The 15176-nt window shown below is 35.9% G+C and overlaps 1 protein-coding gene across 11 annotated transcripts in view; it reads right to left on the minus strand.

Moving 5' to 3' along the window:
* Window positions 1-15176, minus strand: part of ZMYM2 (zinc finger MYM-type containing 2) — an 85715-nt gene that overhangs the window by 46664 nt on the left and 23875 nt on the right. For all 11 annotated transcript variants that reach the window (XM_061457714.1, XM_061457712.1, XM_061457709.1 and 8 more), the window contains 3 exons: window positions 11034-11319; window positions 8862-9027; window positions 7839-8051 (listed from right to left, as the gene is read on the minus strand). In XM_061457714.1, coding sequence (XP_061313698.1) covers window positions 7839-8051; window positions 8862-9027; window positions 11034-11319 — 665 coding nt within the window. The remainder of the gene's footprint in view (window positions 1-7838; window positions 8052-8861; window positions 9028-11033; window positions 11320-15176) is intronic.

Below are 15176 nucleotides of genomic sequence, written 5' to 3' on the forward strand. Positions count from 1 at the left end.
ATAAGGTACTGGCTTCATCCTGCATTCCCCATGGTATTTCAATTGAAGGCAAAAGTGATTACAGACAAAACCCTTCACATTCAAACTATTCTCAGTTTCAAGTTTCATTCAAAGATGAAATGAACTCAGAACTAATCCACATGAAAGTACCATGCATTTTCCTTCCATGCACCACTTTTGGCAAATTCAAATCTACAGTACCCTATGAAAACACATGAAAGTTTAAGGACTGCAGTTTTAAAATAAAATTGTAAGTAACTGTAACACTTCTCTCAAATAGTAAAGAAAATTGTAGCAATTAAATTACTAAGCCTAAAAAAATTAAATTCATCCAGAGAAAAAAATTTATAAATAATGGCCCAGTACCATCTAAGGGGAAGATTGATGCTAAGCCGTCCAACTATACCTCTCCCTCATCACTACACCTAGATTCTGCACTGAGATGACCTGATTTTAGCTAGATCCCATTATGTATCTGATATCTTCCAAAGCATAAAGTCTAAGGTAAATGCAGAACCCTGAATATTCTTCTGATCTTACCATATTTTATTCTAAACTCATTCTTTCATGACTTGTGTGCATACCTGATTAGAGACTTAATTCTAGAAACGAGGTTTACTTCACAATAGGCATCTCACAATAGGTAACTAAGAAAAGACATTACTTAATCTGATTTGAAAATTCTTATAAGGTAACTAGTTCTCTATATATTCCAAATCTTCTTTCTGTCTATTAGAACAATGTTGAACTCAAACTGGCAACTACAGAAGAGGCTATCAGGATGTAAAATTAAACAGATGAATGGAATGTACTCCAGAAATACAAGTACTGTTGCAACAGAAATCCAAATTCTTAGCAATAAAGAGAAATTTCACTCGGAAGGTTTCCAATGAATTTTTATTCTTGCAATTATCAGCACTAGACAACTTAAAATGAATCTCGATCTTCCATCTTATTGAAAGGATTATGAAAGCTGATGTCTACAGCTCTTCTTGTACACATCCTACTTAGGAAAAAAAGTCTGAGCCCCCAAATAAATATCAGACCAATACCATAATATTATGGTATTTCAGAAGTAAGCCTCACTTCTGTTTGCAACTGAAACTAATGCAAGTCTCTGTTCTTAAGCCTTCTGGCTGCGAAATTGTAAGCGCCTTGAATCTAGGCATCTGTACTACAGTTTTATTCTTGACTGAGAAAAGCAGTGTAATCTGCTTCACATGCTTTCAGAGGACTAGAGAGCAGGATGAAGAACATGCCTGCAGTGAAGAGACCATTCTTGCTACTTCTCCTACGCACGGGCCAGCCCACTAAGAACACTAGAATACGAGCTGATTAATACACCACTATTTAGCAGCCCAAAGATTTGTTTTCAGTTGAAGAAAATGCTTTGCAGTTTATTTGATATGGTCCACGGTAAAACAGATCAGTACATACTTGTCGATCCAGGCAAACTTCTCTCTGGGTAGCTTTACAGAGTAACAGTTTGGAATTAGAAATAAGGTAAGTAGCAGAAATACTTCTATAAAAGAATATTCTGGAACAGAAAGACAGTCAACCTGTGTTCAAATAGAAAGGTTCAGGAGAAAGAAGTTAAGTAGCAAAGCAGAGATACTCACTACATGGAATTCTGTAACAGAGAACCCTTAGAATAAGGCAATCAAGAAAAAAGCAGCTAAACTACTTCAGATTTATTTGAAAGAAGGATGGTCCGGATGGATCCGGAAGCAACACGCATGTCTAAGAAAAGAACCAGATGTCAGCAGAATCTGTAACAGCAAAGAAAGAAAGGGTATTACTTATTCAGTCTTTTGAAATACTGCACCCAAATAATCTCTCCCCCAAGAATAACAACCTTAAACCTTTCCCTGCTCCAACAGAAGAGATTAAGATTAATAATACCTCAAAAGCATTTGCCCAAGTCTTAAGAGCAAAAGCTGAAGTAACTGCTTTTGTGGCCCTTGAATGCCAACTGATTTGTGTTTATATTCCATCAGCTGAACTCTACAAACTGCCAAAATCAGTAACTTGTCCAGTTACTTTTCTCTGGTATCTCCAACTGTCAATGCTCCCTCTTTTTGCAAGTTTGTTTCCTGCTCAAGGCACTTGCCTTCATGCCTTTGAGAAAAGGAGAGCCGAAATCCCTGCCTCAAAAAACAAGTTACTTTTACATTAATTGAATGTCTGTTTCTGTTTTGCCTTTTCTACCTCTTCCCCTCAACCCTGTCCAACTATTTCAGGCAGAGCAGCACACAGATGTGGTTATATCCATCTTAACTCTGATACATAGATCGTACCACCTCCTTGACTCTTCTTCCTAAGAGTTCCCTGTGCTCTCACACAGATCATACCTCATCACTTTGACTACCTTAAATACTTCTTCATAACTACAAAGCTGTACAAAGTTCTCTGAGGTACCTACCTCACTTTAACCACAAAGTAACATCCTGAACACTTACTAAGAAAGATATTCAAGTGCCTAAGGAAGCTGATTATATAATTTTTATTGAAGAGCAGCAAATTCTACAGTTGAAGACAGACACTGAAGCAGAAATGGCAGAATAAATGGCTGCAGAAAGCAGGAGTAAATAAAAGGTAGAAGAAAACGTACAAGAACAGGATTATTTCTAGAAGGCCTTGATTTGCAGAGATGCAAGAAACTGGAGGCATTAAATACAAAGAAGCCTCAAGAAAAGGCAAACAAACCAACCAACCCAAAAAACCAAAACCCACACCACTAAGCAAGAAGAAAGGGGAACTGTTTAATTTTTGGTTGACAAAGATTTCTGTTATTTAACCACAGCAGATGGGGTAAAAAGCAGCTGGCTATCTCCATTTGCAGAAGCGTATACACTATCAGAGATTACTTAATACAAAACTAAGTAATACCTGAAGTGAGACAGAAGTGATTTACCACATGAGGAAGAGACTCCACTATGAAACACATTTTAAACTGGCTAAAAACCACATAACTTCTCTTTATAAGTGACCACAAAAAAGAAAAAAAAAATGAAAAATCAGTATTTCTAGTATTTCAACATGAAGAGGTTGTTCAACTCTCAGAATTACTGGTTTCATGAACATTACTTACTCTCAAAGCAGACACTTGGAAGCTAGAGTTTACAAAGCAGTAACAATGGCAGAAAGCAGACCTGTGGTTAATTGTGCTATCAAAATAAAAAGGATAGATCTGTCTTAATGGCAAAGCAGCAAAGAACAGATACTGCACGTGACAAGACAAGCTGAAAACCCTAGATGCTTCCACTGCATGGAAGTGGAAGTGCATGCAAGAAGTACTGCATGGCAAGACATTCTATCATTGCATTCAGTGAGATTTAAACCAGTAGATAACAATAAATTTTGTGAGAGTAAATACAAATCCTACAAAAGCAATGAATCGCAAGCTGCAGAACGGATATATGCGTATCACTGTATACAGTGAAGGCTCCTAAACCTCTCCACAAAGCAGACTAAATGAATTTTAAGAATTTTATAAAAGCATGTGGTTTTTTGCAAGGAACAGAATTTGAGAGAAGGAAGCACAACTGCCTAAGTTGTTTTTTTTTCTACTGGTTGCAAGGGATAGAATAGCCTGGCTAGTCTTGAGACATGTTCAGTAGCAAGTGTTCATCTAACCAAGGAATTCAATCAAATGCACTTTTATTCAATACTGAAGGAAAATTATCACTAGGAGAAGAGACACTGCAAGCATCCTCTCCAAACAGGAAAACACCCACTTGGCTTGTGTTCTCCCAGTACTCACGTTATTCCAGGGCTACTAAGAAACCTATAAAGAAACAGATAGAGCTCCTTCTTTTTTTTTTTTTGACAGCACATAAAGACCATCACTTTAAAGAAATGCCCAAAGCAAGCAAATCCCAGGTCGTATTCCAACAAGAATTTTAGTTACAGTAGCAGAGAAAAAACAAAAACAAAACCCACCAAACAACAAAAAAATAAAGGAACATTATAAACTAGTAAAGCATTAAATGATTAAATGCTTTCATGGCAGAATCAAGAGCACTACGGACTGATCAGATCAGTAAGCAAAGCAGTTAAAAACTGTTTTTAGAAACAGACATCAACTCAGCTTTAGCTTAGTTGAACAGCTGAAAATTAAAAGGTATGGCTGGCTGCACAAGCCAAGTCACAGAATTCACTTGTTTGTTAGAACAAGGTTGTCAAGCCTGCACCCAAACCCAGCAAACCACGACACAAACACCGCAACTGCTTTGAAAAAGAATCCAATAAACTTCGTAGAGACAGAAGATATGCAACAGTATCAGAAACACTGAAGCAACATATGTATGTGCTTTTAGTCTATATGAATTCATGGCAGGCTTATTTGGGATGCTTCCATCTGTTGCATACATACCGATTTTTAAATTAATTACAAAAGTAATTGGTTATAATTTTAGTTATATGCCTACTTAAAGAAATACTTGAAGAAACTGAAATGCCTACTTGAAGAAATAAAGTACTTCAGTATTTGCACAGACTGAAACACTTCAGTATTAAACACTTTAGCCACCTCCTTGTCAAATGTGATCACATCTTCTAGCTTTATTCTGTAGCCTCATTCATTTTGTTTAGCATCATTCTTTAAGACCCTCTTACCCCTCTACATGTGAAGAGTTGGGATTTCAGTGTAACAGGTAAAGAATTTATGGTCCAGTAGTAATTTTCAGGTTTAAAAAAGAAATCCCCTTTCAATACATGTTTAATTTTGAAATTTTTTTCTAAATTGTCAGAATTATTTCATTTTTGGAGGAATTTACCACTGCTTTCTCTTTTTCAAAAAAGCTTGACTTGCACTTAGCTGTCTTCATGAATGGCTGTTGTACAATCAGAAAATTAACATGCTCTTGCATATAACCACAGTGAGCATTAGCCTTTGTCTTTTTTTACCCCCTTACACAATTTATTAATCTGTTTATTTTTATCATGTTTTTTCTTAGTTTTTTTTAAGATGAAAGAAACTTAAGTTCCGTAATTACTGCAGTTTTCAGTGAGAAAACACTATCACCTCACAGAAAAGAAAACATGATGCAAAATTCAAGATTCATTGAGTCCAGTTTTAAAGCAGGTTCTAAAACTGGTACATAGAAAACTAAGTGCATCTATCACCCTGAAAGGTGACTCAGACACTTCAGAAAGAAAACTTCTCCCCATCCCAGGAATAATACTGTTTCTTACTCCCACCAACAGTCTAAAGCAGAGGAACAAAACCCTCTGTAGCTAATGGATTATCTGCACCCAAGTGGCCATTCTGAGAGCCACAGTAATTTTTATTATCCACAATTTTAAATTTCTCATTCCAGGAAGAAAAAAAATGTCCATGATAAGTTACTGAAAATTAACTGGTCAAATCAGTATAATATTTATTTAAAGAAAATAGAGATGAAGTAGATAGTTACATGTCATAAGAGTCAGTTTTATTACTACTACAGATATATAGCATATTGATAAGCATGACATGTACAATATAAACTGCTTAATACAAAGCTGATACTAGCAAGACCTACATATTTTACAACTGTTTGTAATAAAAACATTTGCTAAAATTGTTGTGACACACAATCATTGTAAAAACAATGCTGTAATCAAATGACATCAATTTTTCCTGTATTATCAATTCCATCGGGTTTATTTCAGTGTGTAATAGCAACTCTCCCACGTTCTCTCCTTCACCGGTTCTCTTTTAAAAGCAAGATCTAAAAGAATTCCAAGAAACACTGTTACAACTGAAAAAAGCAACCTACAGTTTACCACTGTGGCCCAGTGAGTTGGCAGTGACATTTTCTGAAGTCTGAATTCCTTTTTTAAAAACCGCAGAATTCCTTGAAAACATTCAGTTAAAAAGAAAAAACCAAACCCCTTAAAGTAAAAGGAAGTTCAAACCTAAATAATTCCTGCTAGACAGCTAAATATTCTCCAATAATTGTGTCCTGAGCAACTCTGAATCCTACAACATACACTACAGAACTTGACAGTTTGAGTTTCTCTTACTATCAAAAATACCCTCAAACCCCCAAACTCTAGGAACATTTGAATCCTACCAGTTAAGAATTACACTTAATCACCAGTCCAAACCAGATGCACATGATGAGCACTAGAATTAAGGTTCTCACAGCCTATTACGGCTGCCCAGCAACAAATATTTCCACAAAAGAATTAAGAACTTGCTTGAATAAACTCTGCTATCAGAATTGGATACACCAAAACAGTGTGTCTCAATTTTTAAGGTTTTTTGAAAGCTCAACATAATAATGCAGGATACCCAACACTACTTGTGAAGACTCCTTGTACTATAAACTGCTCCTCCCCAAATCAAACCAGAACATGTAACTTGCTACCCATACCCTTCACATTTGCAAATACACATCTAAACACAAAATACAGTTTCTAACAAAATGGAGTACGGTCTGTAATGAGTTAAATACAGATTTATCATTCAACCTCTCAAAATTCCATGTTCATGTCACAATTCCATGTGCACTGCATGTTATACTGGTTGTGTGGGAATGTCAAGTTCAAAGTTAATCTCATGTCTTTTTGTTTCTTCAAGAGACAGTATTCAACGTTTCTTCGAGTCTTTCCATGGCTTCTGGGCATGCCTATGTTTCTAGTATCTTGGAAACCTATCCTGTCCCTTTTCGTATAGCTGTGATGAAAGAATAATGCTTATGTTACGTTTTCAGTTATGCTGTTTACATATGCATGTTTCCAGATGCGCTGTTTGCACACTGCATACACACCAGAACAGCCATCCCCAAAAGCATGAGAACTGAATGCCCAAAGAGAAAATACAAAGACACATTAGGCAACACTGAAGTACTTAAGAACATTCAGCACTGCACTCCCATTTTTAAGAAACCAATGATCCAAGAGAAAAGGAAAGAGTAAGAAAGAACCCAAAGCAATGTGCAGCACAGGGGCCACTCACACATTCAAGTGTGAATCTCAAAATCAGATAAAGAAATTTCTTGCTAGTAAAACAATACTTTTGTGTAACACTGTCCCTATGAATACAGGGCAGAATGTACCAAGCAAAAAAAAAAAAAAAAAAAAAAAAAAAGCCCCAAACTGCATATCTCCCATCCAAATTTAATATTTTAGAGGTATACTGTTACACCATAAATACTCCGATAACATTTAAACCTTACAGACAGCATTAGCAATGACTGAGAGCTAAGCTGGCTCTGTAATATGTAAAAGACATCAGCATCAGATTTCTTGATTTGGAATTATTTTTAACCACAATCACTATTACTATCTTAATTGTCTTACACATAAATAAAACCCAAATCACAAAATTTAACACATGGTAGAATGAAAGTAGAAAATTTTGAAATACAATGCTGTGACATTGAAGGAGATCAGATTTAGTACATGTATACAACCAATGCATGATCAGTTAGAACACTCACTGCAATGTGTAATCTGTATGGCCTGAACATTTTTGAATGTTTAAACTGCATAGAAGCAAGCTTTTATACCTAAAAGAGAACATCACTGAAGGACCAGTAAGACTGTGTGTCAGGCTTGCAATCAGTATACTTGTGATATGCCCATTAGAAAGAAACAGAAGTTAACAAAAGGTTTCATTTCAATATTTTCATTAACAAACAGGTATTATTACAGCAACATCAAAAAATGCCACCAGTAAAAGGTCCATTACAGCTAGTTTGCTCTCAGTGGCATTAATTTATCTTCAGAAGTCTTTGTTAGTTAAGACTTCTAATAAGAAGTGAAACCATCTTATACGTAACAGGATAAATTTAAGAACTATCAATGTCTCTAACTTTAAATTATAGATAAGTAATTACCATAATTACCTGCTTGTATTCACCAACGCAGTTCTGACAGCAGAATCTTTTCTGCTGACCATCAATAGTAAGAACATTGTTTCCAGCTCCTTTGCTGGGTAAATACTCCCCACAGTGCTCACAGCAATTCATTATTAAACCATTTGCCATCCTGTATCTATTGAAGCAATGGTCGCTGCACAGCTTATGAGTCATATTTTTAAAGCTAACTTCATGACGAATCTAAAAAACAAAAGTTAAAAAAAGTATTCTATCACCACACAAGCACAAAGTAGCCTGCAACTACCAGACAAACTGCAAATCTTACATTCAAGCACAGTAACTAAAATAAGATCATACTAGCTATTTCAGAACAGATACACTTGAAATGACCATGAAATACAGAAACATAAACTGGTGTTTCTGTTGTGTTGAAAGTTCTAGGAAAAAATTCTCAGACCCATCTGCTCATGCAGCCTAGAAGCAAAGGTAACTGGGAAGGATGTAATAATTTCACATTAGAGCAAGTCAGTGTACACAAATTTGTTAGATACTCGGTTAGCAGGCTAACATGCCATATAAAGACTACCCAGACATACATGCCGTGTAAAGAAGTAGGCCAAACGATGGTGGGCTCAGTAATGACATCAAGTTACTACAAGAACTTTAAATTTTGTATATTCAACAGATCTCTAAAATTTGCACAATCTTTCAAAACATACAGTCAAAAAAGTAGATACTACAGTAAATCTTGACTTTCTCCACAGCAATTCTTCTGTGTGTGAGATATGGGTTATAACATTCTACACCTAAATTAAACTGTCAACAGTAACAATCAGCAAAAGTTTCTGAAACAAAAATCAAGTATTAACCTCTTTGAATTCTTTCTTCAGTTGCTCTTCACGAATATTAAGCCTGCATATCTTAATAATTCACTGTATATGAAAACACTGAATCAGATTTTAAACTTATTTTCAGTTCTCTTATTTCAGAACTCAAGTTATTAATACTGTCATTACCGAGAAAGATAAGATAAAAAAAAGTGGATCAGACCTCAGTTAGTTTACCACAGATGGTGCATCGTGATTTATTCAAAGCTCCTTTTGAGGGATTCTGTTTATCTTCATAGAAGGATAAACACGACGTACTGCAAAACTCCTGGAAAGACTCACTTGAATCAACCTGCGCAACAATGGTACCTTTCATTGTTGTTATATCTCTGAAAGACAAAAAAAAAAACTCTAGTGTTCTTGTGTGTAAATATATACATATATATATTTAAACAAGAAAATTTAACATCTTGTAAGATTTGTTCTTCATTTTAATATTTCAGACCAGTTTTATGGGTGTAGACTTGTTAGCGACATGTCCAACACTAAGTTTGATACTTTTTTTAAATAAGGTTGAGTTCACCACAACGGGTGCCTAATGTTGCATTAGTGTCACTTGGGTCTGGAATGACGTAATGGGGGGAGGGAAAGGGACAAACCAAACAAAAAAATGGGATTTTACACAGGAAAAACATAGAACTTGCAGTACTTGCAGTAGTAAAAAAATAACTCTGAACCTTTTGCAACTTTACACAAAAGCTATATTTTCAATTTATATAAAAATTCAGCTATATAGTAAAAGGCAAGAAATGGTCTCTATTTCTATAGAATTCCCACTATTTTCAATATTAATCTCTGGACAGGATGAGAGAAGGTTGTTTTCTCATAAATACAATCAAAAAGCTTAAAACCCTACCACAAACTTACCTAGAAGTCTAGCATTTAAAATTTTTAAAAAGTTAATTTCATCATTAAAGTTCTGAACTACCTGAACAGTTCATGCAGTTGCCCATGAAACTGCACCAATTAAATGCAGACATACAACCATCAATAAAAGTAATTTGAAATAAAACAAAGCTTATTCTAATCAAACTTATTTACACTGTTGTTCACTGAAGTTGCTTTTGGATTTCCTCGACCTTCAATTTTATGCTGCACATGCTGCAAACTTAGCGAAGTCACTAACACCATGCTTGTCAGCGCAGCTTTGTAATCAGCTCTCCCAAACTTCTACGGTCATTTCTAAGGTAGCTTCGCTCTTAATCCCAAACTATTGAGTATCATAAATAAGAAGCAGTAAGGAGAAGAAATAAAAGCATCCCCCTTTTGCCTGAGCAAAAAAACTACTACTGACATCAGAAAATGCTATTAGGCAGAATAAATATAAAATTGGGCACATCTGGAAGTCTTTTGACATCATGATGAATCACCAGTTGGAAAAGACATAACCCAGACAACCCATACCTAGGAGCTCTAAAACTAGGATGAGTAGAAAACATTGGAAAAATTCTGTATGCTTCCCTAGTAAATTTTCCTTGAAAATAAACTTGTACCACCCCTGGATATTCTTCCATCAAAGGAAGATAAGCAGATTTTGGCTTACCCTTTGGCATGCTAGTAAGGATTTGCGTTAAGGAATGTTACCACTTCTGTTCTGCAAAACAAAGCCACAGCTCCCATCCTGAGGGGCTTACAGTTTCTGGCTAGATTCCACCAGGACTTACAAACACTATTAACTTGTATCAAAGCACATATTAATTTTCATCAAAGGACACAAGTGTAAAGTCATGAAGTAACACAAGTGACTAAAAGCTGTAAACACCGAGGAGAATGCCAGGTATTTCCTATACTTCCCTTCTTATAGTAATTCCTATGCTATTTATGTAGGTATGCTTGTCATTCTTCAAAAGTTGCCATAGTTGCCCCTAACTATGGGGAACATCTAAGGTTTCTCCACACTGCCAACAGTGGAAGAGCTCCCAGTTTTCTCTGAGCTTCTTGCAAGCATCAGTTCCCCCTTCTTTGAAAGCCTCTGGGTTTTTTTTATCTTCATCTATCAAAATGAATGCTTTCTATACAACACAAGGTCCACTTTTTCTCATAAAGGACTAAAGATATAGAAAATGTATCTTGTCCGAGGATATAAGAACAAAACCCCAGTAATTTTTAGTGCATTAGCTTTCATAGAAACCATCTGCCATACTACAAATTTAAAACCTGGTACTTTTGTTACAGCAGGCACAACATTTCCAAACAACATTAAAGTGACACTATATAAAGTACTTGTATAGTCAGACTTTGTACCATTAATGGAACAGATCTCATTCATGCATGAGAATCTCAAGTATTACTGGATTTAGCTGCTAATATGAAACAAAATTTTAAAATTACTTACTTTCTGCACATAACACAAAGTTTCTTTGGAGTGGGTTTGTGTGAGAAAGATGAGAGGCAGGTAGTAGAACAAAAAAGGTGAGCTGATCCTTTTCGCTGATACGCAGTCTGTCCCTTTTGTAAAGGCTTTTTGCAGTTTGCACATGTGACTTTAACCTGTTTAGAAGGCTGCTGCTGGGCAGAAGGCTGGAATATCTGTTTAGGAAGTGATGCTACAGGTGACAATGAATCCACACCTGGCTGCTTCTGATTCCTAGGGAAGGAAGCTGACTGGGATATCCAAGAATCTTCAAGAAAAAAAACAAACATAACTAAATGAAGAGAAACGTACATAAATATATATATATACACAGAGAGATATAATAGTCACAAATATACGAGCATGAAATCATTTTCCCGTAAAATGCTACTTGATAGTACCAGTCTCCATTGTTACAAAGCTTTGGAACATGAACAAATTTCAGGATGGTCCCATTCTACATCTAGTGACAAATTTTGCAGGCCTCAATTCACTGGCAATGGATTTGCAAACTGGTATTTTTATCTCCAGGCAAACAAAACTGCAATTGAAAAAAAACAAACAAAAAAAAAACAACCAGAAAACGACAACAACAACAAAAATAAACAAAAAAAACAACAGAAACAAACAAACAAACAAACAAACCCAACAAAACAGAAAAGAGAGAAGACGAACAGATAACAGAATTTCCAAGCTAAGGTGTAAGATACAAACTCCGCAAATCTACAAAAACGTGAGATCTTAGATCTTCATTAGTTATTTTTTTCTAAAGCTTTAAACAAACATCACATGTCTGGCCTCTGTGATAAACCCTAGAATTGGGGTTCCCCATACTCATTTCCTAGTCCAGTATGTAGCCAGAGAACTATACTGCAGTTAGAGTCAAGCACAGTGGCTCCACATCTCGGATCTGCATGAATGTCATTAATTCCTGTAAGAGTTCCTGGCTTCCTCAGTAAGCTTTTCAATGCAATGAATACCACTTAACGTGCAAAAGTGGCGAAGTCATGGGAGTTCCAAGTCTCCCTCTGCAGAAATCAATGAGCCTACAAAATACATTTACCTGGGGAAAAAAAAAAACATTTTCAATAGCTATCCCAAACACTGTCACAGCACTTGGCACTTACCTTTCAAGCTTTTTATTTCCAGCATCTAGAACAGTACCTCACCGTTACTTACTGAATAGTAAACGCCTGCATAAATATTACTGTACTGGATAGTACTTGTCCTACTACTTTTGAGTAAATACAGTATTTAATGTAACTAAATAAAAACACTAAAGCCTTGAATGTCTGAGTAATTCAGCGTATTCCTAGAGTGTTATTACAACTAGTATTAACAAGCAAATATAAAAAAGGTAATTTTAAATTCTGTAACTTCAGGTAACAAAAACCTTAACCTACAAGCTTAAGCAACTGCCCAAGCTTTATTCTTAAGAGACATTATCTCGGTCCATAATCATTCATTACATAGAAGGAACCCTTTCCTCATACTATTTCCTAAAGTCCCCTCTTTCCCAAAGTGGGTTTTTAAATTAATTTTAGGAACAAAATTCTAGGAACCCAAGAACAACAAAAAACATGCATTCCTTAGCAAGTAGACAATAATTTACCACTGTGACTTTGCAGCTGTAAAGGATGCCCTGTTTCTCAAACATGTAAGACAAATTGGGAATTTACCCAGTGTAATGTTCACAGGCAAACAGAAGAGCTGGAACTAAGAGGGAAAGGAGGTAAAACACAAGTTCCTCTTTAAACCATTCTTACTACAATGGCTGTTCAGGGTGTTCCCATTCTTTTCCACTTTTTCCTGCTCAAATCTGCTATAAAATTATTCCTTACTCATACCAACACATTTACTTGCAGAGCCATCTTGAAAAAATGGTTCAATGAAATTATGCCTTTAAAAAAAAAACTGAAAAACAAAAAAAACAGGCCCAAAAAAACCCTGCAACAACACAACACAGAATCATAGAATCACACATGGGGCAGAGGTGGGGAGAGTTTTACAGAGATATGCTGCTCCTGAAACCTTCAGACACATCTGCATTAATAATGACATGGTTCAGATCAAGGCAATTCTGAAATCCATCCTCAGTTCACTAGGTTTTGTTGTTGGTTCTGTTGTTGGAACAGTTTTGATGCACAAAACAGGATTACATTCAGAAAAACATCTCTGGCAAGGTGGCTGGACTAAATGATCTTTAAAGGTCCCTTTCCAATCAAAACCATTCTATCAGATGTACTCCCAATGCTTACTGGGAACCCCAGGTTCTGAATTAATGGGTTGGACAGAAGTTTCTGTTATGCAGATACTACTTTCCATACAGCGGAGACACTTAGCTAAGGGGAACAGACTGATCCAGAAATCTTCCAAACCACATATGTAATCATATAATCATTTAGGTAGGAAAAAGACCTTAAGATCAGAGTCCAACCGTTAACCTAGCACTACCAAGTCCACCACTAAACCATGTCCCCAAGCACTACACCTACACATCTTTTAAATACCTCCAGGGATGGTGACTCCACCAATTCCCTGATCAAGAAATCTCATCTGCTATTTTTCTAACAACATGTAAACGTCACATCCCAATTCCTGTGCAACTGAGAAAAGGGGGGAATAATCAGGAAACAATTCATGTTTGCATCTTCAAGGCTTCAAATCCTCTACACAGGAAACAAACAAGAATGAATTTTGTCCAAGATGTAAGCAAGAATGTCTTCAGGTAACGGACCAGTTCCAAGATTTGCAAAGCTGCTCTGTAAACTGATGTATTAAGTCCTTACATAAAGTTTTTATGTTAAACAAACGCTAACTAGCAAATCCCTAAAGTTGTGGTATCTGGAAAAAAAGTTTGCTACCCATCTTCTTACATCCTATTTCTGAAGTGTAAGCAATGTTTTTTAACCTATGATCTTCAAATTATATAAATGGAAGTATTTTTATCATCAGTGGGCTTAAATTAACTAAGCAGAAGTCTCCACATCCACTGGAAGTATTTTAGAAATCTGGAAAGCAGAACAGATAGAACATCACTGATCCAGAAAAGATGAATCTATCCTTAGCAATCTTAGACTTGTATTGTGCAGAATATATTAGACATGATTAAGATCAACTGCTTCCTATCAAAGTTTCTAACAGGCAGGGTTAATTGCTACTGACAAGATCTTCTAGGAGAAAAGGAAGCATCTTCCAGGCGAAAAGAAGAAACCTGAAACTTAGGAAGGTGGAAAGGTTTCAAGATACAAGTACAAAAACTCAAATGACCTGCACCTACCGTGTTTCAGGCTTTTTCTTGCATAAAAGCCATTTCCACTATAGCCGTCTTCCCTCCCTCCTCTTGTTTAGTCTTCTGTTTTTTTTTAATTCCTTGTTTGGTGTTTTTCTCCCTTCCTCTTATCTATGACAGCCTTTCCTGCTTGCTTTTGAACCTACTGCTGTTTATTTTTCACAAACAAAGCCCACAACCATGAAAAAAAATCCCATATATTTACATCTTGAAATACATCTCATATCCACTTGTAAATCCACATTTCCCTCCCTTCCTCAAAGCGGGTCTTTTTCATCAAGTCCCTAAAAGGACTTCCAGACAATACTCCAAACTCAATCTATTTCAATACTGCTATGGTCCAAGTCTATCACATTTTTCTTACCATGCACTTTGCCCAAAAAAACAAAGGCACTACATTAAGGTAACAAATGCTTCTCATCCTCAACTAGTTGACCATCTGTGATAAAGCAATAATCATACCCCATGTCTAATAGATCAACTAGCAATAGTGGGAATGTTGGTTTTAAAGATTAGGAACTGATTTCCTAAATTATTCAGACAGATATCCAAAGTATAATAGCAGCTTTCAAATTCAGGAGTCAAATTTTGAATTCAGTTTCAAATTTAACACAAAACACCCACCTGTTAACATCCAACTTAAAGCCTGGATTCATACTGCTGTTTCCATAATACAATATGAAAGGTATTAATGCTTATGCAAAAATACATTTGGTAGTATATGACCAAAAAGAAAAGCTGTATCTGCTGAAACACAAGTTAAAACACCCCCAAACACATGTAATTTAATCAGCATACGGACAAGTTAAGAAATCACAAATTAACAAGGATCT

Source organism: Pezoporus flaviventris, unplaced genomic scaffold (genome assembly GCF_033815535.1).
Source record: "Pezoporus flaviventris isolate CSIRO_AGI_PZ_B2104156 unplaced genomic scaffold, CSIRO_AGI_Pfla_v1 ptg000025l, whole genome shotgun sequence".
Taxonomy (NCBI): Eukaryota; Metazoa; Chordata; class Aves; order Psittaciformes; family Psittacidae; genus Pezoporus; species Pezoporus flaviventris.